General features: G+C 51.3%; 2 protein-coding genes across 2 annotated transcripts in view; one reads left to right on the top strand and one right to left on the bottom strand.

Annotated features, from left to right (window-relative positions):
• The window catches only part of LOC139277657 (syntaphilin-like), a 28,371-nt gene extending 14,252 nt beyond the window's left edge, over nt 1–14,119 (top strand). Inside the window, exons 2-5 of the mRNA XM_070896416.1 lie at nt 719–789; nt 8,221–8,430; nt 10,471–10,620; nt 13,105–14,119. Of these exons, the coding sequence (XP_070752517.1) occupies nt 749–789; nt 8,221–8,430; nt 10,471–10,620; nt 13,105–14,119 (1,416 nt within the window). The 5' untranslated portion in view covers nt 719–748. The remainder of the gene's footprint in view (nt 1–718; nt 790–8,220; nt 8,431–10,470; nt 10,621–13,104) is intronic.
• Nucleotides 14,120–18,846: 4,727 nt separating this feature from the next.
• LOC139277656 (syntenin-1-like) overlaps nt 18,847–22,507 on the bottom strand; it is a 43,711-nt gene continuing 40,050 nt past the window's right edge. Inside the window, exon 9 of the mRNA XM_070896414.1 lies at nt 18,847–21,976. Within this exon, the coding sequence (XP_070752515.1) occupies nt 21,925–21,976 (52 nt within the window). The 3' untranslated portion in view covers nt 18,847–21,924. The remainder of the gene's footprint in view (nt 21,977–22,507) is intronic.

Raw genomic sequence — 22,507 nt, 5'->3', positions numbered from 1 at the left:
CTGAAGTGATAACGCCCAGCAACACACAGACCATTAATAACAGGAGCACTGTGAACACGCAGATGCCAATCTGCCAGCAAAACCCCCAGCTGCCGAGGTGCCCCAGGTGCAGCACGAACTGGGGAACATGCTCCCCCACCCCACCACTCTATAGGAACATCCCTGAACCTGGCAATTTGGACTGGGTCAGGGGTCGCCTGGGGTCAGTGGAGGCAGGTCCTGTGTTACAGCGACGGAGTGGGATCATGGATTTCCAGCAGCACTTGGAGCTGTGCACTTACTGGGGTTCCCAACCCTCCAGGATTGACCTGGAGTCTCCAGGAATTAAAGATTCATCTCCAGGACATTGCTGTGAGCAACACCCAGGAGAAAAATTATCGGGCTATTAAGAAACTAATTTTGTGATTTTTTACATTTTCTTTGAACATTTCTTTTTATTAGTTATAAAAATATTGGAGTTGGGTAAAAAAGGCTAAGAGTCAAGAATCATTCAATTGGGTAATAAGCCTATTCGCTTTCCGATTGGCCGTGCAGGGCACTGCGTGGATGGACATGTTGGGTGACCAATGGCGGGAGAGTGGGGGCGGGGCAGTTGGCGGCAGGAGGTCATGTGATGAAACCTCCAGGAATATATTCAGCCAGATTTGGTAACCCTGGTGCTCACCAGCCGTGGCTTGGGACAGTCTCTTCAATGTGAATATTACTTTTGTGATTTCAGGTCCTCCGTTGGATCACTACAGCGAGCCCCATGTCAGGATCAGGAAGCAGAAGATCTCCAGGACCACGGAGGTACGCACAGCGACAGCTAGCGCAGATCATTTTTGTTAAGTCCTGACTCTAATGTACTGACTTACACGAGACACATGTTGAAGTCAAGGTCACTCAGGACCTGCACCTTTAATTCCAGCTCTCCAGTGCTGCACTTGCCTGAGACCTCCCTTTATATACCTCAGTGGGACAGGTATGGAGTGTCTCCTGCAAGTGCACCCCTGGTGGTAAAGTATGCTTATTGTTACAGGTCATATCCAGTTACAGTCATATATAGCATGGTAAGATACAGTTATATACAGTAATGTGAGATACATGACATCACACTCCCCCAAGGTCTTATTGCCTTTATAGATTCAGTCTCTCAGGTAGTCTGCGCTCTTGCATGGAGCGTCTTAGTTGTGGCTCAGTTGTTTGCCTTGGTGTCTGTTTTTCATTCGGTGTGATTGCTGGTATCTCACCTGGGCTGTCTGTTGACATTGCCATTTCCTCAGGTTGTTCCCTCTGTCTGTCCACCAGGTGTGGTGTGAGTTCCACATTGTAGCCTGCCTCTGGTTCTGCAGTGTTGTTAGTGAATCTACTTTTTACTTGGTCTACATGCCTCCGGCAGGTTTGGTCATTGTCCATTTGTACAACCAGTAGCCTGTTTCCCTATTTGTCTGTTACTGTCCCTGCTCTGCAGCGTGGGACCTTGGATTCTGAGCATGCCTTGTTTAATGATCTGCACTGCTGGCTCCGCCTGGCCATTGGAGGTTGGCTTGAAAGGTGCCGTCTTAACGTGATTTATACCGTGGTCAACTATAAAATCGTGAAATTTTGCACTGGTGAAGCACTGACCATTATCACTGACCAACATGTCAGGAATGTCGTGCGTTGCAAACATGGTTCTAAGGCTCTCCACAGTGGTGGAGGTGGTGCTCGAGTTTAGAATTGTGCACTCGATCCATTTTGAAAATGCATCAACGACTACGAGGAACATTTTGCCCATGAATGGGCCCGCATAGTCTACATGTACCTGCGACCACGGTTTGGTGAGCCAGGGCCAGGGGCTTAGGGGAGCATTACTGAGTTGGGCATAAATGGTGCACCGACGGACGCAGAGCTCCAAGTCCGTGTCAATGCCAGGCCACCAGATCCGGCCTTCATAAGGACGATCCCCGGGTGCTCGCGATGAAGCTCCTGGACAAACGCCTCCCTGCCTCGTAAGGGCATAACTACTCGGCTGCCCCACATCAGGCAGCCTGCCTGTAGTGAGAGTTCATGCATGCGCCTATGGAAGGGTTTGACCTCCTCGGGGCAGGCATCGCGAGCCTCTGCCCAGTCACCGGTTAAAATGCATCTTTTAACTAGAGATAACGTGGGGTCGCTGGTCGTCCAGGGTCTGATTTGGTGAGCCGTCATGGGCAAACCTGTGGATTCAAAGGCATTGATTGCCATGACCAATTCACAGTCCTGTTCGTCGGATCCTTCTGTGGTCGCCACTGGTAGCCTGCTAAGCGCGTCAGCACAGTTGTCTGTGCCTGGTCTGTGCCTTATCATGTAGTTGTAAGCCGCCAGCATGAGTGCCCACCGCTGAATGCGCACCGAGGCGTTGGCGTTGATTGCCTTACACTCGGAAAGTAGGGACGTGAGGGGTTTGTGGTCGGTTTCTAACGCAAACTTGGCCCGAAAAGGTATTGGTGCATCTTTTTGACACCGTACATGCACGCGAGCGCCTCCTTCTCAACCATACCGTACCCGTGCTCCGCCCGCGAAAGTGACCTGGAGGCATAAGCAACGGGCTGCAATTTACCCGCATCATTGATGTGCTGTAAACCGCACCCGACCCCGTACGCTGACGCATCACACGTAAGGACTAACTTTTTACCTGGGTCAAAAAAGGCTAAAACACTCTTGAAACATAGGTGGTTGCGTGCCTTATTGAAGGCGCGCTCTTGGGCGTCCCCCCAAAACCAATCACACCCCTTTCTGAGTAGCACATGGAGAGGCTCCAGCAGCGTGTTCAAGTTCTGCATAAAGTTCCCAAAGTAATTGAGTAGCCTGGGAAAGGCGCGAGACATTCCGGGGCCTGGGTGCCAGGCGAATCGCTTCGGTTTTGGATTCGGTTGGGCAGATTCCATCAGCGGCAATCCTTCTGCCCAAAAATTAAACCTCAGGCACGAGAAACAGACACTTGGATTTCTTAACTCTTAGGCCTCCCCGATCCAATCGACTTAGTACTTCCTCAAGATTGCGGAGAAGAGAGTCGGTGTCCCTGCCCGTGATGGGTATGTCATCTTGAAACACAACCGTCCCCAGGATGGACTTGAGCAGACTTTCCATGTTGCGCTGGAATATAGCAGCTGCCGACCTGATGCCAAATGGGCATCGATTGTACACAAAAGGCCTCGATGTGTGTTGATGGTGGTGAGTAGCTTAGACTCTTCGGTCAGTTCTTGCGTCATATACGCAGATGTGAGGTCAAGTTTCGAGAAAAGTTTTCCTCCAGCCAACGTGGCAAATAGGTCCTCCGCTCTGGGCAGCGGGTATTGTTCCTGTAGGGAGACTCTGTTTATGGTAGACTTGTAATCCGCACAGATTCGCACGGATCCATCAGGCTTCATGACGGGGACGATGGGGCTTGCCCAGTCGCTGAATTCCACGGGAGAAATTATGCCTTCCCGCAGAAGCCGGTCCAGTTCGTTTTCAATCTTTTCCCTCATCACATAAGGCACAGCTCTAGCCTTGTGATGGACCGGTCTGGCATTCTGTGTGATGTAGATTCTAACTTTAGCCCCTTTGAAGGTGCCCACACCTGGCTGAAAGAGATGTTCAAAACGGCTTAGAACTGTTGAGCAGGAGGTCCGTTCCTCTGACGACATGGCGTGAACATCATCCCATTTCCAATTAAGTTCTGCAAGCCAGTTTCTCCCCAACAGGGCTGGGAGAGCCCCGGGGACAATCCACAGGGAAAGTCGGTTCACTATCCCTTTGTGTGTGACTGAGAGCATGGCGCTGCCAAGGATTGGGACGATTTCTTTAGTATAGGTCCTTAGTTTGGTGTCGATCTTTGTGAGTTTTGGTCTGTTGCTTTTGTGCGGCCACAGCTGTTCAAATTGTTGAACGCTCATGAGGGATTGACTGGCCCCCGTGTCCAGTTCCATGTTGACGGGTATCCCGATGAGTAGAACCCTCATCATCTTGGTGTAAGAACAGTGGACATTGATCGTGTTAACCCGCTGTACCTCGGCGTCCCGTGCACTGTTCCAACCGTCTTCTGGTCCGCTTTCCGACCCTTCCGATTTGTATACCAGCCGAGCTGCTATTTTTCTGCACATGCGAGCCAGATGCCCTGTGTAGTTGCAGTTTCTGCAAACGGCATGCTGAAATCGACACACCCTGGTTGAGTGCCTTCCCCCACAACTCCAACACAGACCGTTTCCATTATTTCCGAAGGATGAGCTGCGTCTGGCTGATCTCCCTTGAGCTTCTCTCAATCTGTTGTTGATTGCTCGCATTGTGGGTTGATGAGGTGTGATCGGCCGTTCATGTGGCCCTTGATTTTGATGGCTTCTGGTGCCACTGTCTGCTGTTGAAGGCCTGCTCTCCTGCCTTTGTCTGTGTGTGGGGATAGCGGTTTGTTTCACAATGTGAACCCCTTGTTCCGATGCCTCGTTGGTTGTCGTACCCAAAGTATAGGTCAGCCTCGTTTCTTCTTCACCTGCCAAGAACGTCTGTGCGACCAGTGCTGTTGCCTCTAGAGTCAAGTTCTTAGTCTCTATAAGCTTTCGGAATATGCCTGCGTGGCCTATTCCTTCAATAAAAAAGTCTCTCAGTACCTCTCTCCTTTGTTCATCGGGGAACTCACATGAACTAGCCAACCTCCGAAGTTCCGCCACGAAGTCGGGTATGCTTTGGCCCACACAGCGTCTGTAGTTGTAGAACCTGTGTCTGGCCATGTGTAGGCTGCTCGCTGGCTTCAGGTGGTCTCTCACCAGTGTGCTCAGCTCCTCAAACAACTTGCTTGCTGGTTTCTCGGGTGCCAGCAGGTCTTTCATTAAAGCGTATGTTTTCGAGCCACAGCTGGTCAAGAGATGGGCTCTTCTCTTGTCTGCCTTACCGTCGCCTAACCAGTCTTTAGTCACAAAGCTTTGCTGGAGCCTTTCTATAAAGTCCTCCCAATTGTCTCCGGCATTGTATTTCTCATCTGAGCTGTTGGTAGCCATTCTGTGGATTCCGTGATCCCGTAACTCGTCGCCACTGTTAAGTCCTGACTCTAATGTACTGACTTACACGAGACACGTGCTGAAGTCAAGGTCACTCAGGACCTGCACCTTTAATTCCAGCTCTCCAGTGCTGCACTTGCCTGAGACCTCCCTTTATATACCTCAGTGGGACAGGTATGGAGTGTCTCCTGCAAGTGCACCCCTGGTGGTAAGGTATGCTTATTGTTACAGGTCATATCCAGTTACAGTCATGTATAGCATGGTAAGATACAGTTATATACAATAATGTGAGATACATGACAATTTTGGTGCAATAGAGAATTGAGGGGTGACCTGATAGAGGTCTTTAAGATCATGAAGGGATTCGATAGGTTAGACTAAGAGAAGATGTTTTCTACTTGTGGGGGAGACCACAACTAGGGGCTGTAAATATGAGACAGTCACTAATAAATCCACTGAGGAATTCAGGAGAAACTTCTTTAACCAGAGAGTGGTAAGAATGTGGAACTCACTACCACAAGCAGTGGCTGAGGCAAATAGTATCGATGCATTCCAGGCTCCTGCATTCCGGTGTGCTCCGCTCCAGGTGTCCCGGGCCCCTGCGCCCCCGGTGTCCCGGGCCCCTGCGCCCCCGGTGTCCCGGGCCCCTGCGCTCCCGATGTCCCGGGCCCCTGCGCTCCCGATGTCCCGGGCCCCTGCGCCCCCGGTGTCCCGGGCCCCTGCGCTCCCGATGTCCTGGGCCCCTGCGCCCCCGATGTCCCGGGCCCCTGCGCCCCCGGTGTCCCGGGCCCCTGCGCTCGTGTCCCGGGCCCCTGCGCTCCCGATGTCCCGGGCCCCTGCGCTCCCGATGTCCCGGGCCCCTGCGCTCGTGACCCGGGCCCATGCGCTCCCAATGTCCCGGGCCCCTGCGCTCCCGATGTCCCGGGCCCCTGCACTCGTGTCCCGGGCCCCTGCGCCCCCGGTGTCCCGAGCCCCTGCGCTCCCGATGTCCCGGGCCCCTGCGCCCCCGGTGTCCCGGGCCCCTGCGCCCCCGGTGTCCCGGGCCCCTGCGCCCCCGGTGTCCCGAGCCCCTGCGCCCCCGGTGTCCCGGGCCCCTGCGCTCGTGTCCCGAGCCCCTGCCTCCCGATGTCCCGGGCCCCTGCGCTCGTGTCCTGGGCCCCTGCGCCCCCGGTGTCCCGGGCCCCTGCGCTCGTGACCCGGGCCCATGCGCTCCCAATGTCCCGGGCCCCTGCGCCCCCGGTGTCCCGGGCCCCTGCGCCCCCGGTGTCCCGGGCCCCTGCGCTCCCGATGTCCCGGGCTCCTTCAATCTGAATATTTAGGGAGGACTCTGCCGGATTGGGACGGGTGGTCCATGCCGCCTCCAATTTGAAGTTGCAGTCAGCCAGATCGTGGTGGCAAAGGAGATGGGTTTGTCCTCGTGCCCCATTTTAGCTGCTGGTTAAAATCGAGGCCAGTGTCACTGACTGCCTGCCGCCCACTCCTACATCACAAGACTGAAAACTTTTCCTTTTCAACTATTTATCCAATTCCCTTTTGAAAGTTACTATTGAATCTGCTTCCACCGTCCTTTCAGGCAGCGCGTTCCAGATCATAACAACTCGCGGAGTATTTTTATATTAGTTTGGGCACTCGAGTGCATTCTGTGGCTGTGATCAAATGCACTGTTTAGTGCGCACTTGGAACATCGTCCCAAATTTGTGCTGTCAGCTGATCTCAACTGGACAGTAGTCAGGGTGCTCCAACTAAACTGAGCACCCTAGGCCTGTTAGAGAAAGAAAGAGAAACGATCAGCCAGGGCAGCACCTTCAGTGAACATTGGCTGGTGTGTTTATCAGTCGCTGTAATGTTTGAAGGTGTCATTTAAAAGTGGTGTATAGCAAGACTAATCTGTTTAACTTCCCTGCAGCGTAATACTGAAATTCTAATGAATGATCAGAGCTGCCTGTCTGTGAAACTGTATACAAGAGGCGGTTGCGAATTACTGTACAATCCACTGCCTTGGAGACTTTGCAGTCGAATTTCAACTTTATTATTTAAAATAAAAATCAGAAATGGCCTCCCTTTATGTCATCAGCACTTTCTTCCTCCTGTAAAAATAATGAACACTAGCATGCAAACAAATCGCAACGCGCCGTGTGAAACTCAGCCTGCCTTATGCAAGATGCATTTTTACTGCCTGTTCTTTGGACTGGAAATTCGTCTCGGGCGATGGCGCAAAGCGGGCAGTATGGGATCGGCCGCCCGTTGTACGCTGTGCCTGATATTCAGGTCCATTGGAATTCTGTATCGGGCACTGCGTATAACTGACGGCTGATCCAATACTGCCCAAAACTCATTTCTAGGCCTTTGCCTTTCTGATTTAAAAAAAATGTTGCCTATTTCTTAACCTGTTTTATTTCACTGCTGATAATTATTAGCTTCTGTCTAGATAGTTATTGCTCCATAATCCCTAACAGAGATTACGGTTTCATAGTGGTTATGTTACTGGACTAGTAAACCAGAGACCTGGACTAATAATCCAGAAATGTGAGTTTAAATCCCACCATGGCAGCTGGGGAATTTAAATTCAGTTAATTAAAATAAAACTGGAATAAAAAGCTAGTATCAGTAATGGTGACCATGAAATTTATCGGATTGTTGTAAAAACCCATCTGGTTCACTAATGTCCTTTAGGGAAGGAAACCTGCCGTCCTTACCCGGTCTGGCCGATATGTGACTCCAGACCCACATCAATGTGGTTGACTCTTAACTGCCCCTCTGAAATGACCCAGCGAGACACTGAGTTGTACCAAATCGCCACGACAAAGTCAGCACCTTCACCACACGGACTGCAGCAGTTCAAGAAGGCGGCTCACCACCACCTTCTCGAGGGCAGTTAGGGATGGGCAATAAATGCCGGCCTTGCCAGCGACGCCCACATCCCGCGAACAAATAAATAAAAATAAAACATTTACTTCCGTTTTAATGAGGAACCGTGCAAGGGGACTATCAGCAATAATCTCAGGAGAAGTCCCTGCTGTGGGAGAGGGGAGGGGAAGTGACTGCCTGCCTGGAGAGCTCCAGAGTACTTAGGTTGCCATGATGCGATAGTTTGCTGGTTGAAGAGGGTGTCTCACTCTTTCAGAGCTCTGCAGCGGGGAAAAGTTGACTTCAGTGTTTATTTTTGTTGCACTGTGTGTTCTACCTGTAAACAGACGCACCTTCTGACTGTCCATTCCCCCCCCCACCACCCCCCACCCATCTCTAGTCGTAGCCTCCACGGAAGAAGTGGTTTCTCCTCCCTGTTTAAATCGGCGCTGACCCCGACCTCAGCGCAGCAGGAGGCACAGCCCCTCCTCCAGCCGCCCAGACGCACCTCTCCGCCGGTCGGGCTCCGGGACAGCGGTGCCACCTCTTCCCTCAGCAGCAGCAGCAACTCCGGCTCCTACAAGGGCAGCGACAGCAGCCCCACCCCCAGGTAAGTGCAGGAGACGCCAGGCCGCTTGTGTGAAGGGGCAGGTTAGTGGCCCGTGCTGTGCCTGCTAACCGCTTACTACAGCTTCAGAAAACCGGAGCAATTGTAAAAAAAAAACAGGGGTGGCTACAGTTTACACACATAACATTACCCCCGGGGAGGATTACCCCCGGGGCGGATCACCCACGGGGAGGAATACCCCCGGGGAGGATTACCCCCGGGGAGGATTACCCACGGGGAGGATTACATCCGGGGAGGATTACCCACGGGGAGGATTACACCCGGGGTGGATTACCCGGGGAGGATTACCCGGGGGAGGATTAGCCCCGGGGTGGATTACCCACGGGGAGGATTACCCCCGGGGTGGATTACCCACGGGGAGGATTACCCGGGAGAGGATTACCCGGGAGAGGATTATCCAGGGGAGGATTACCCGTGGGGTGGATTACCCGGCTGCAGCCCCATCCGCCCGGCGGGTAATCTTCCCCGTGGGTAATCCTCCCCCGGGTAATCCTCCCCGGGTAATCCTCCCTGTGGGTAATCCTCCCCGTGGGTAATCCGTCCCGGGTAATCCTCCCCCGGGTAATCCTCCCCCGGGTAATCCTCCCCGTGGGTAATCCTCCCCCGGGTAATCCTCCCCGTGGGTAATCCTCCCCCGGGTAATCCTCCCCCGGGTAATCCTCCCCTGGGTAATCCTCCCCCGGGTAATCCTCCCCGTGGGTAATCCTCCCCCGGGTAATCCTCCCCGGGTAATCCTCCCTGTGGGTAATCCTCCCCGTGGGTAATCCTCCCCGTGGGTAATCCGCCCCGGGTAATCCTCCCCCGGGTAATCCTCCCCGGGTAATCCTCCTTGTGGGTAATCCTCCCCCGGGTAATCCTCCCTGTGGGTAATCCGCCCCGGGTAATCCTCCCCCGGGTAATCCTCCCCCGGGTAATCCACCCCGGGTGTAATCCTCCCCGTGGGTAATCCTCCCCGGATGTAATCCTCCCCGTGGGTAATCCTCCCCGGGGGTATTCCTCCCCGGGGGTAATCCTCCCCGGATGTAATCCTCCCCGGGGGTAATCCTCCCCGGGGGTATTCCTCCCCGTGGGTAATCCTCCCCGTGGGTAATCCTCCCCGGATGTAATCCTCCCCGTGGGTAATCCTCCTCGGGGGTATTCCTCCCCGTGGGTGATCCGCCCCGGGGGTAATCCTCCCCGGGGGTAATGTTATGTGTGTAAACTGTAGCCACCCCTGTTTTTTTTTTACAATTGCTCCGGTTTTCTGAAGCAGAACATAGGCCCACCAAATAAATGTAGGAAAAAAATAGGCCTCCCAAATAGGCTGAATAGAATAGACAATGAGAGGAAAATATTGTTTATTGGCCTAAGATGTACATATCTATTTTTGCAGAGACAAGATCTTTACTATTTATCTGTGTTATTATTTAACTTTGTTAGTATATAATATATTTAATATATAAAATATATGCATTGCAATGTTATCAGAACCAGAATATATACCGACTTGAAACAGATTATACGCTTTCAGTGTTGAATATACTGGCTTATGTTTCCATACTCAGAATCAGAATGTAATGAACATGAACAAACATAACTATAGGACCATTTGGATTGGTTTGCCCCAGGCCCATCAGGCCCTTAATCCGGTCCTGGTAATGGTGTCAGCCGTGGCTGAGTGGCTAACACTCATGCCTCTTGAATCAGAAGGTGGTGGGTTCTGAGATCCACTCCGGAGACTTGAGCACAAAATTGAGGCTGACACTCACTGAGGGAGTGATGAGACATTAAACCGAGACCCCCGTCAGTTCTCTCGGGTGGATGCAATAGATCCCACGGCACTATTTTGAAGACAAGCTGGGAGTTCTCCCCAGTGTCCTTGTCAACATTTATCCCTCAACCAACATTACTGAAAAAACAATGATCTGCTCATTATCACATTGCTGTTTGTGGAACCTTGCTGTGCATAAATTAGCTGCCGCGTTTCCCTGCAGGGCGTTTGCTTTCACTCCTCATGCTTTTTATTTCTCAACTCTTTTGCAGGCGCTCCAGTAAATATTCTTCATGCAGTGAAAACCATGGGATCAAACCGCCAACACCAGAGCAGTATCTGACCCCACTGCAGCAGAAAGAAGTCTGCATCAGGCACCTGAGGGCAAGGCTGAAGGAGACTGAGGAGAAACTGGATGAGAGGTACTGCCGGTTCTTGATTGTGCAGAGTCAGGGATGTCGTACGATACATCCAGTACAGCCACAGCCTGCCCTGCTCAGTACGGCCCGGCCCCGGTCAGTACGGCCCGGCCCCGGTCAGTACATAAGAACATAAGAACATAAGAATTAGGAACAGAAGTAGGCCATCTAGCCCCTCGAGCCTGCCCCGCCATTCAATAAGATCATGGCTGATCTGGTCGTGGACTCAGATCCACTTACCCGCCCTCTCCCTGTAACCCTTAATTCCCTTATTGGTTAAAAATCTATCTATCTTTGACTTGAAAACATTCAATGAGCTATCCTCAACTTCTTCCTCAACGGCCCGGCCCCGGTCAGTACGGCCCAGCCCTGGTTAGTACGGCCCTTCCCTGCTCAGTGCGGCCCGGCCCCGGTCATAACGGCCCACCCTAGGTCGGTACGGCCCGGCCTCGGTCAGTACGGCCCTTCCCTGCTCAGTATGGCCCGACCCTGGTCAGTACGGCCCGGCCCCGGTCAGTACGGCTTGGCCCCGGTCAGTACGGCCCAGCCCCGGTTAGTACGGCCCTTCCCTGCTCAGTACGGCCCGGCCCTGGTCAGTACGGCCCGGCCCCGGTCAGTACGGCCCACCCTAGGTCGGTACGGCCCGGCCCGGCCCTGGTCAGTACGGCCCGGCCCGGCCCTGGTCAGTACAGTCCAGCCCTGGTCAGTACGGCCCTTCCCTGCTCAGTACGGCCCGGCCCTGGTTTGTACGGCCCGGCCCCGGTCAGTACGGCCCGGCCCTGGTCAGTACGGCCCACCCTAGGTCGGTACGGCCTGGCCCGGCCCTGGTCAGTACGGCCCTTCCCTGCTCAGCAGGGCCCTTCCTTGGTTAGTAGGGCCCTGTCCGCCCCTGGTCAGTACGGACCATCCCGTCCCTGCTCATTATGACGTGGCCCAGCTGACCATTCACAACTAGTCTGGCACTGACCCATTCTTACACAGCTCTCAACTGACTGACTCCGCACTGACTGCTTCTGCACAGGCTGGTGATGACAGATCCTGCTGGCCCAGTCCCAACTGATCCCACACGGGCCGGACACTGATCCCACACGGACCGGACACTGACTGGTGCCTAATGGTTCGGAATTGACTGATCCTATGTGGCCCGGCATAAACTGATACTGCACAGGCCAGTCATTTCCTGGTATCTTCTTCTGACCTTGTGGAGGAGCCAGGGATTTACAAGCTGTCAGTCCACAGAGAAACAGTTAACATCTAATTGATCTCCAGAATTGCTTCAAAACAGATACATCGGAAATTCCCTCGGAGAATTTCCCGCTCCGTCACTGTAACTTTGGCAGAAATCCCGCCATGCGCGTAAGCGGGTTTTGCGTTGGCGGAATGCGGCGGCAGTCTAGGAGCTGTGGAGGAGTAAAAGGGATTTGGGTGTCCAGGGATACAAATCACTAAAAGCTAATGCACAGGTACAAAAGCTAATGGAGTGTTGGACTTTACATCTCAAGGGGGCTGAAACACAAACGTGAGGAAATGATGCTTCAGTTGTTCAGAGCCTTGGGCCCCGCACCTCAGGAAGGATAGATTAGCCTTGGAGGGGGCACAGCGCAGATCGATCAGAATTATACCAGAATGGGTTAAAAATGAGGACAGGTTGCATAAACATTGGCCTTGAGTTAAGGAGGTTGAGGGCTGATCTAATCGAGGCGTTCAAAATGAAAAAAGGATTCAATAGAGTAGATAACGAGAAACTTTTTCCTCTGGTGGAGGTCTCCAGAACGAGGGGGCGTAACCTTAACATTAGAGCTAGGCCCCTCAGGGGTGATGTCAGGAAGCACTTCTTCACACAAAGGGTGCTGGGAATCTGGAACTCTCTCCCCCAAAAAGTTGTGGAAACTGGGGTTCAATTGAAATTTTCAAGACTGAGATCGATAGATTTTTGTTCAGTAAGAGTATTAAGGGATATGGAGCGAAAGCGGGTAAATGGAATTAAGGTACAGATCAGCCATGATCTAATTGATTGTAGATTGATTGATTGACAGAGTAGATAAAGAGAAATAGAGAGAAACGGTTCCCATTGGCAAAAAGATCAAGAACCAGAGGACACCGATTTAAGGTGATTCGCAAAAGAACCAAAGGCAACGTAAGACAAAACGTTTTATGCAGCGAGTGGTTAGGATCTGGAATGCACGGCCTGAAGAGGAGGTGGAGACAGACTCAATCGTGGCTTTCAAATGGGAATTGGATAAGTATCTGAAAGAAAAAAATTTGCAGGGCTCCGGGGAAAGGGCGGGGGAGTGGAACTAGCTGAGGTGCTCTTGCAAAGAGCTGGCATGAGCTCGATGGCCGAATGGCCTCCTTCTGTGCTGTAACCCTTCTATGATTCTATAATGGCGGAACAGGCTCGAGGGGGCTGAATGGCCTCCTTTTGTTCCTATGAAAGTTAATGACTGGTAATAAGTGACTGACGTGTTGTCCCTGCGGTTTTCACAGGGGTGGGGAAGTGGAGGACCTGAAATCACAGCTCTCCAGGATGCAGGAAGACTGGATTGAGGAGGAGTGTCACCGTGTGGAAGCCCAACTCTCACTGAAGGAGGCCAGGAAGGAGATCAAGCAGCTGAAGGAGGTGATTGACACGGTGAAGAACAACCTGGTGGAGAAGGACAAAGGCATTCAGAAGTACTTCATTGACATCAACATCCAGAACAAGAAGCTGGAGACGCTGCTGCACAGTATGGAGCTGGCCCAGGATGGTGCCACCCAGTCAGCCTCCGGCTCCCCAGCCAAGTCTCTGACCCGCAGCTCCACCTACACCAAGCTGAGTGAGCAGGAGGCCAACCTCCAGAGCGCTGACGGCACCGATTTCCCGCACCGCGGCTCCCTCGCCTCCGGGATTGATCGCGCGGCCGAGGGCTCCGCCTTCGCCGGTAGGGCTGAGCTGCGCCCTGTCGGTATGGCGCTGGGAAGTAGCGCTGTGACCGGGGGCCAGATGGGTGCTGTCCGGGAGCAGGGCATCCAGACCGACTTCTCTCTCCGGGATCCTGACTTGGAAGCGATAGCGGAGAAGGTGCTGAGGTCTCGTAGCTGCAGCCCCGGTGGCCTCGCCGCGGGGCCAGAGAGCCTGGTGCCCCTCCCCGACTATCAGACTCTTGAGAGCCACGGCGGGACCCTGGACCTGAGGCCGAGCGACTCCCACTCGGCTCCTGCGGTTGCGGTGGCCGAGACTCCCGGAGCGGGGGCGCCCCCGGTGGTCGTCGAGCCCAGGGCGGGAGCGGTGGTCGTAGCTCCCACCCGCGAGGCCCACTGGAGCCGCTATTATATCGTGGACCTGCTGGCGGTGACTGTGCCGGCTGTCCCCACCGTGGCCTGGATCGTCAGCACCCAGCGAGGCAACGCCCAGCCGCTCTACAACATCGGCGTCTTACTGCGGAGTTGCTGCGTCTTCGCCCTGCAGTCCCTACGCCGATTGAACGCCAACCCGCCCTCCCCTAAACACCCTCCATCCTAGCCCACAACCCCACCCCTTACCTCTGTCGTACCTCTCCTCCATCCCTTCCCAGTGAGGCACCAAGTTGTACCATTCTCACCCACCGAATCAGTGGTCTGTACCATCGATACACACACACACATATATATTATATCGATTAAAAAAATAACACCTAGAGGTGACCCAGTGTTTGGAAGCCGGGACTTTACTCTGCATTGCATGGCTGTGAAAGACCGACTGCATCAGATACTCCTGGGACCATCTCGCCTGCACTTCAAAGACTCCATAATTGGTGTTATTGTTATTTAAAGACGAAGTATTAAGAGTTTTTTTACATTTCCACCAGCAGCACTGTTACAAAATGTTGCTTTCAGGCCGCCAGGTGCAATGATACAGTTTGCTCAGCGTAATAACTTTTCATTTAGAAAGGGTTGGCTCGGTTCAGAGCCGATCCAGGTGTTCATCAGTCACTTGTGATCGTGGCCCTGATCCCAGGTGTCTGAGAATCGCTGTGTAATTGCAGTTAATATAACGCTCAGCTTGTCCATCTCTTCCCCTCTTGTGTGGCGCCTACCCCATTATTTATTTGTTTATTTATTATATAACATTTAACTTTGTGATGTTTTTGCACGGGTCGAGGTGAGGTACGATGCTGCTGGGAAGTGGAAAAGGGCACCCACATCAGGTCCCAAGTGATTAAATACTAGGGTAAATTCACCAATCTGCACTGAGAGAGAGAGATCCGATCCCTCCCAACAATGTGCCTCAGGCCCAAAGCTCACCACCTCACCAGTCATCCTGCTCCTTCTTTGACTCCCATTGTCGGCTAGTGCTGGATTACTGACATCTGGTCTCAGAGCTGGATTGAGACTCGCAAACTCGTTTCATGTTTGAACCCTTACCGATGCTTAAAGAGTTACATTACGAGGGCAGGTTGCATAGACTAGGCGTATATTTCCTTGCGTGTAGAAGATTGTGGTGGGGTGGGGGTGGGATCTGATTGAGGATGTCATAGGTTACACATGGAGAAACTATTCCCTTTGGTGGGGGAATGAAGAATGACATGACATAATCTTAAAATTAGAGAGAGGTCCTTTAGGGGTGATGTCAGGAAGCACTTTTTCACGCAAAGGGTAGCGGAAATCTGGAATTCTCTCGCCCAAATGGTGGTGGATGGTGGGGTTCAATTGAAGCTTTCACTGCTAAGATCGATAGATGTACGTTAGGTAAAGGTATTGAAGGATATGGAGCAATGGCAGGTAAATGGGGTTGAGGTACAGAGGAGCCGTGATCTAATAGAATGGCGGAGCAGGCTCGAGGGCCTGAATGACCTCTTCCCTGTTCTTAACTATCCTTATAACCAGCAGAAGAGGGATACTGAAATCGAATCAGTCTGAGTTGAGTTTGAACTCAGACCCAAGAGTGAAAAATCAGTGTCTTAATCTTAACCCAATTCATCATTCACTAACACCTCCGCAGAACCAGACTGTAAAAGCTGAGGATTTAATTCCTAATATTTTCCTGTGGATTCTTTCACGGAATGTTGCACAGACCCAGCCAGCAAGCCCACCACTGTTTGAACTGGTGCTAACTTTAAATTATTTTTTAACATAAATACTCGAGAGACCAACTCTCCTAGGAATCAGTGAACCGGCATCACCCAGGGTCGTGCAGAGACTAAGGGGAGAAAATCACTATCGTTCCGATTGGGGCACTAATTTTTTTAAGTTTGAAAAGTTAGCGCCAGCGATTGCAAGTTTTTAAAAAATTGCCATTGGTGCTCTAAGAAGGATGTGGAGCGCTAAATCAAACGCTCCACTTCCTTCCCAGAGCGCTAAATTAAACACTCCACTTCCTTCCCAGAGCGCTAAATTAAACACTCCACTTCCTTCCCAGAGCACTAAATTAAACACTCCACTTCCTTCCCAGAGCGCTAAATTAAACACTCCACTTCCTTCCCAGAGCGCTAAATTAAACAGTCCACTTCCTTCCCAGAGCGCTAAATTAAACACTCCACTTCCTTCCCAGAGCGCTAAATTAAACACTCCACTTCCTTCCCAGAGCGCTAAATTAAACACTCCACTTCCTTCCCAGAGCGCTAAATTAAACACTCCACTTCCTTCCCAGAGCGCTAAATTAAACACTCCACTTCCTTCCCAGAGCGCTAAATTAAACACTCCACTTCCTTCCCAGAGCGCTAAATTAAACAGTCCACTTCCTTCCCAGAGCGCTAAATTAAACACTCCACTTCCTTCCACTCCACTCCTTCCCAGAGCGCTAAATTAAACACTCCACTTCCTTCCCAGAGCGCTAAATTAAACACTCCACTTCCTTCCCAGAGCGCTAAATTAAACAGTCCACTTCCTTCCCAGAGCGCTAAATTAAACACTCCACTTCCTTCCCAGAGCGCTAAATTAAACACTCCACTCCTTCCCAGAGCGCTAAATTAAACACTCCACTTCCTTCCCAGAGCGCTAAATTAAACAGTCCACTTCCTTCCCAGAGCGCTAAATTAAACACTCCACTTCCTTCCCAGAGCGCTAAATTAAACAGTCCACTTCCTTCCCAGAGCGCTAAATTAAACAGTCCACTTCCTTCCCAGAGCGCTAAATTAAACACTCCACTTCCTTCCCAGAGCGCTAAATTAAACAGTCCACTTCCTTCCCAGAGCGCTAAATTAAACAGTCCACTTCCTTCCCAGAGCGCTAAATTAAACAGTCCACTTCCTTCCCAGAGCGCTAAATTAAACACTCCACTTCCTTCCCAGAGCGCTAAATTAAACACTCCACTTCCTTCCCAGAGCGCTAAATTAAACACTCCACTTCCTTCCCAGAGCGCTAAATTAAACACTCCACTTCCTTCCCAGAGCGCTAAATTAAACACTCCACTTCCTTCCCAGAGCGCTAAATTAAACACTCCACTTCCTTCCCAGAGCGCTAAATTAAACACTCCACTTCCTTCCCAGAGCGCTAAATTAAACACTCCACTTCCTTCCCAGAGCGCTAAATTAAACACTCCACTTCCTTCCCAGAGCGCTAAATTAAACAGTCCACTTCCTTCCCAGAGCGCTAAATTTAACACTCCACTTCCTTCCCAGAGCGCTAAATTAAACACTCCACTCCTTCCCAGAGCGCTAAATTAAACAGTCCACTTCCTTCCCAGAGCGCTAAATTAAACACTCCACTTCCTTCCCAGAGCGCTAAATTAAACACTCCACTCCTTCCCAGAGCGCTAAATTAAACACTCCACTTCCTTCCCAGAGCGCTAAATTAAACAGTCCACTTCCTTCCCAGAGCGCTAAATTAAACACTCCACTTCCTTCCCAGAGCGCTAAATTAAACACTCCACTTCCTTCCCAGAGCGCTAAATTAAACAGTCCACTTCCTTCCCAGAGCGCTAAATTAAACAGTCCACTTCCTTCCCAGAGCGCTAAATTAAACACTCCACTTCCTTCCCAGAGCGCTAAATTAAACACTCCACTTCCTTCCCAGAGCGCTAAATTAAACACTCCACTTCCTTCCCAGAGCGCTAAATTAAACACTCCACTTCCTTCCCAGAGCGCTAAATTAAACACTCCACTTCCTTCCCAGAGCGCTAAATTAAACACTCCACTTCCTTCCCAGAGCGCTAAATTAAACACTCCACTTCCTTCCCAGAGCACTAACAGAGCAGGTGAAGTGGAGGCCTCGGCAGGGTGCACACTGGGCCATGCCACGCTGCCACGTTCAAAGGCTCCTTCCCTCCCTTAAAGAGAAGGGCCATCGCTGCAGGCTGTGCATTATGAAGGGGCCCGACCTGGAGCATCCAGGGAGCTGCGAACTTGTGCGATCAGCCCAATGCTCAAGCAGTGATGGGCTGACTGATCGCGGGCAGGAACCCACGGTAAAAACGAGACAGGTGTTTTTTTTTTTATTTCGATCACCTCACCTTTACTCATCGCCCCCTGTAGTGACCGGCCGCCCGATCCATGCCTCCTGCAGCTGTCAGTGCTTTCATCGGTGCTGCTGCAGGGGATGGAAATGAATTTTGGGTCTGGGGCGATGCGCACGCCGATCTCCGGGCGCAGGAGATCGGGACGCAATGACGCAGTGCCGCCGCTAAACTAAACTGGCGGCAGTCGACGTCAGTGCCACGCCTGGTCACAAAGGCATTTATCGCCCGTTAGTGACCCCCAGGGTGCTAACAGGAAGCACACATGCACCCAATTTCTTCCCTTAGGATAGGCCCGACTTCAATCCCTATGCTAGATTAACTGTTGGGTTACTGGTAAAGGGACTCCAATTGCTCCAATGCCCTGGGGATAGGGAGGGGGCAGGATCAGCCACCGCCTGGGATCCTTATCGTATCTAGTTACCCTTGATGGGCAGTTGACAGGTTTGGAGGGGGGGGTAGGCTTCGAACGCCCCCACCCCCATGATTGAATAGACTCACAGTCCATCCCATGCTCGGGGAATGGCCGCTTGGGTGAGATAGTGAGGAGTATTAGGTGCCTGTGGATGTGGAACCCAACAAGAGTCGGTGCCTTCAGGCAAGGAGGGGAGAATGTTAGTGGTACTAGCTCATCAGTCTTTTTAATAACAATTTTATATAGTGGGACACCTGCCGAGAGTAAGAGAGCAAATAGTTAACAGCCCAGAGAGTGTGAATGAGCGAGTGGACCCATTTACAACAAATTCAGGCCCACATCAGAGAGGCGTTCAGCGAGTGATTCTGTGTATTTCTGATTTATCAGCTCAAAAATCTACCTGTGCAGTGAGCCCTGTTTATTGGGTATACAACTGTACTTTTTAGACATCCAAACAGAGGGCCGCTCTAAATCAACTTAAGGTAATGGAAGGTAATTGCATTTTCCACATTTCTGCTCTAGTGTTTTTTCTTAATTCATTCTTGGGATGTGGGCGGCGCTAGCAAGGCTGGCATTTATTGCCCAATTTCCCAGTTGCTGTGAGAAGGCGGTGTTGGTGGTGGGCCGCCTTGGTCCATGGGCAGTCCATTGGTGGTGGTGTTGGGGAAACGAACCCCGGGAGATGGAGCCAATCACCAGGAAGGAGTCCCGATTGCGTGTGTGTAAGTCGGCACGGCGTGTGACTTGGAGGCGATGGTGTGTTCCCCCCCCCCCCAGGTTCCGCAGGGACCACCTCCCCAGTGTGCTCCTTGCTGGGTTTGCTTCTCCAGGCAGGCGCCCAGTGTTCTGGCCAGAAACGTGTCAGTGGTTATCTCGTCCGATGATGTCTTTGTTTGGTGTCTGTGTCCATGTTCGGTGTGTGAGAGTGTGGGGCACTGACGGTGAGGGGCTGACTCTTGCTCTGAAGCAAGGTGACACCCGATCTCATTCCTGTCTGACGGATGATCAAAGGCCTCCATTCCCCACCGTGTTCCACTCATCTCCTGTATCACTGAAGCTGTAGCAATCAGGGTGAACTGTACATGAAATAAAACACATGAAAACTCCGGGCACCTTGTGTATTCACTGCGGAAAACAAATCCAGGGAACCCGAAATCGCGACAGAAAATACTGGAATTGCACAAAGGGTCGTTGAGCAGGTGAGAAGGGAGCTGGGCGAGTTTCTCCTTCCGGACGGACCAAAAGTGTCGCAGTCTCAGCTCAGAGTTGGCCTCAAGAAGATGCATTTCTATAGCGCCGTTCATAACTTCAGGACACCCCAGAGCACTTTACAACCAATGAAGTACTTTTTGAAGTGTAGTTGCCGTTGTCAGAAACGCAGCAGCCAATGTCCAAATCTGGCCCCTTTTAACCCTTTGCCCTCACCAGGGCCTTTGGGAAAAGCTGCGTCACCTGTATCCAGGGTGGAATCAAGGTGTTTGCCCTCTCAGTCTGTTCCAGAGCAGTGCTGTGTGTGTCCATGAGTGTATGTGTGACTGGGTCTCTTGCCCGTGACCGTGGTCCCTGATTCCGGCCATAAAATGTCTGGAAATGTAAAGTTTTTGAGTCAGCCGTTGATGGAATAGGGCCACATTAGATGGGTCTCATTCCATACCTCTTCCACTCACACCTGGCTGGAAAACTGACTGGGACCCGGAGCCACCAGGTCCTGGGCAACACTGCCAGCATTCACAGAGCATTGGGAGTGAGCCAAGCCCTCTGGGACAAGGGCACGGAGTTCCAAGGACTCCGCGTTACCTTGGAGGCCACTATACTTAGAAGCAACAAGAAGTGGGCTCCAGGCTAGGAGGATTCAGACCGCGATAATGGCCTTGACCCCTGCATAAGATGGGTCAACTGCTACAAACCCTCCCCCCAGTGGCTAGTCAGGCCTTTGAGATGTGCCCGTCACCCCGCATACTCCAGCAGGGCCATGCACAGTCCCCACAATGTCTGCAGCCACCAGCAGCTAGGGACAGAGGCGCTGCGAGATCTCCAGCGGATGAGGAGAGGCTGAACTTACACCTGACTCACAAGTCGTGCCCTCTCTGGTCACAAGCGAGCCAGCCTCGCCCTTCCATTAACCATCCTGGAGTTTACATTCTCCTGTTTAATACATGTAACAAATGCAAAAGGTCGAGTAAAATTGAACTGTGCCTTGTGCAGCTACTCACTAAGTTCAGACATAGTTAGAATTGTTTTAAGTGGGAACTTGGTTTGCAAGTTTAATTTTTTTCCCTAATACAGAGCTCCAGCTGGTGTGACTCTGACCAAAAGCTAGGTCCCCAGTGAGAGTATTACTGGTCATGTGATATAATTTCAGTGTTCTGATTGGGGTTCTGTCAGCTAATGACCAAGGTGGCATCTTGGCCTTTATTGCAAAGGGGATGGCATGTAAAAGCAGGGAAGTCTTATTACAGCTATACAGGGTATTGGTGAGGCCACACCTGGAATACTGCGTGCAGTTTTGGTTTCCATATTTACGAAAGGATATACTTGCTGTGGAGGCAGTTCAGAGAAGGTTCAACTAGGTTGATTCTGGGGGTGAGTGGGTTGACTTATGATGAAAGGTTGAGTAGGTTGGGCCTCTACTCATTGGAATTCAGAAGAATGAGAGGTGATCTTATCGAAATATATAAGATTATGAGGCGGCTTGACAAGGTGGATGCAGAGAGGATGTTTCCACTGATGGGGAGACTAGAACTAGAGGGCATGATCTTCGAATAAGGGGCTGTCCATTTAAAACAGAGATGAGGAGAAATTACTTCTCAGAGGGTTGTAAATCTGTGGAATTCGCTGCCTGAGAGCTGTGGAAGCTGGGACATTGAATAAATTTAAGACAGAAATAGACAGTTTCTTAAACGATAATGGGATAAAGGGTTATGGTGAGCGGGCAGGGAAGTGGAACTGAGTCCATGATCAGATCAGCCATGATCTTATTGAATGGCGGAGCAGGCTCAAGGGGCCGTATGGCCTACTGCTCCTATTTCTTACGATGTTTACAATATGCTATGTAGCATTCTTGTTACATCGGACTCCCAAGATTTTTTTTACAATTTTTAATGGATCTCGATCTATGATTCTATTTGCAAACCAGTGCCCTCAGCAGTCACCTTTCCCGACAGTTTGAAGGATTAATTTGTCCCACAATTACATTATAGCATTCACATTGAGAGATTAACCCCAAGAACTTTTAAATATGGTGGAGAGAGTCGCAGGATAGGACACAGGGGGCTGATCATAGAGAACTATGCAATAAACAGAATAAAACATGGATCAATGCACACACCCTTCAGGAATTGAAACATCAGCACAATATACAGGTGAGAGAAGAACAGAACGGAAATGCAATTGCTTATTTTAGGGGAGATCGCAGACTAGACAGTTCCACATTGGATCACTGTTGTGAACAACTTGGGAGAGAATTCTGTGGAACCGACTGTTACACCTCAGGGGTGGAGTGATCCATCAGGGACACAATGCCCGAGGACATCCTGTAGGAAGAACATACGTGTGGATCAGACCTGAGCAACATCTGCAAACAACAAACATTTGTATTTATATTGTGCCTTTAATGTAGTAAAATGTCCCAAGATACTTCAGAGGAGCGATTAACCAACAAAACTTGACTCCGAGCTGTAAAAGGAGATATTAGGACCAGTAAACAAATGCTTGTTCAAAGAGGTAGGTTTTAAAGAGTATCTTAAAAGGAGGAGAGGGCGAGGCAAAGAGGTTTAAGGAGGAAATTTCAGAGATTAGGGGCCTAAGCTGCTGATGGAATGGGCGCTAATGGTAAAGTGATGTAAATTGGGGATGCGCAAGAGGCTAGAATTTGAGGAGCCCAGAGATCTCTAAGGGTTGTAGGACTGGGAGAAGTTTGCAGAGTGTGGGAGGGGGTGAGGCCATGGAAGGATTTGAAAACCAGGATGAGAATTTTTAAAATCGAGACGTTGCTGAATGGCAGCCGAAGTAGATCAACCAGCAAAAGGGCGATGGGTCAACGGGACTTGGTGCGAGTTAAGATA

The sequence above is a fragment of the Pristiophorus japonicus genome, chromosome 12 (assembly GCF_044704955.1).
Source record: "Pristiophorus japonicus isolate sPriJap1 chromosome 12, sPriJap1.hap1, whole genome shotgun sequence".
In the NCBI taxonomy this organism is placed as follows: domain Eukaryota; kingdom Metazoa; phylum Chordata; class Chondrichthyes; family Pristiophoridae; genus Pristiophorus; species Pristiophorus japonicus.
Note: the sequence above shows the minus strand (reverse complement) of the source record. Positions and strands in the feature narration are given on the sequence as shown.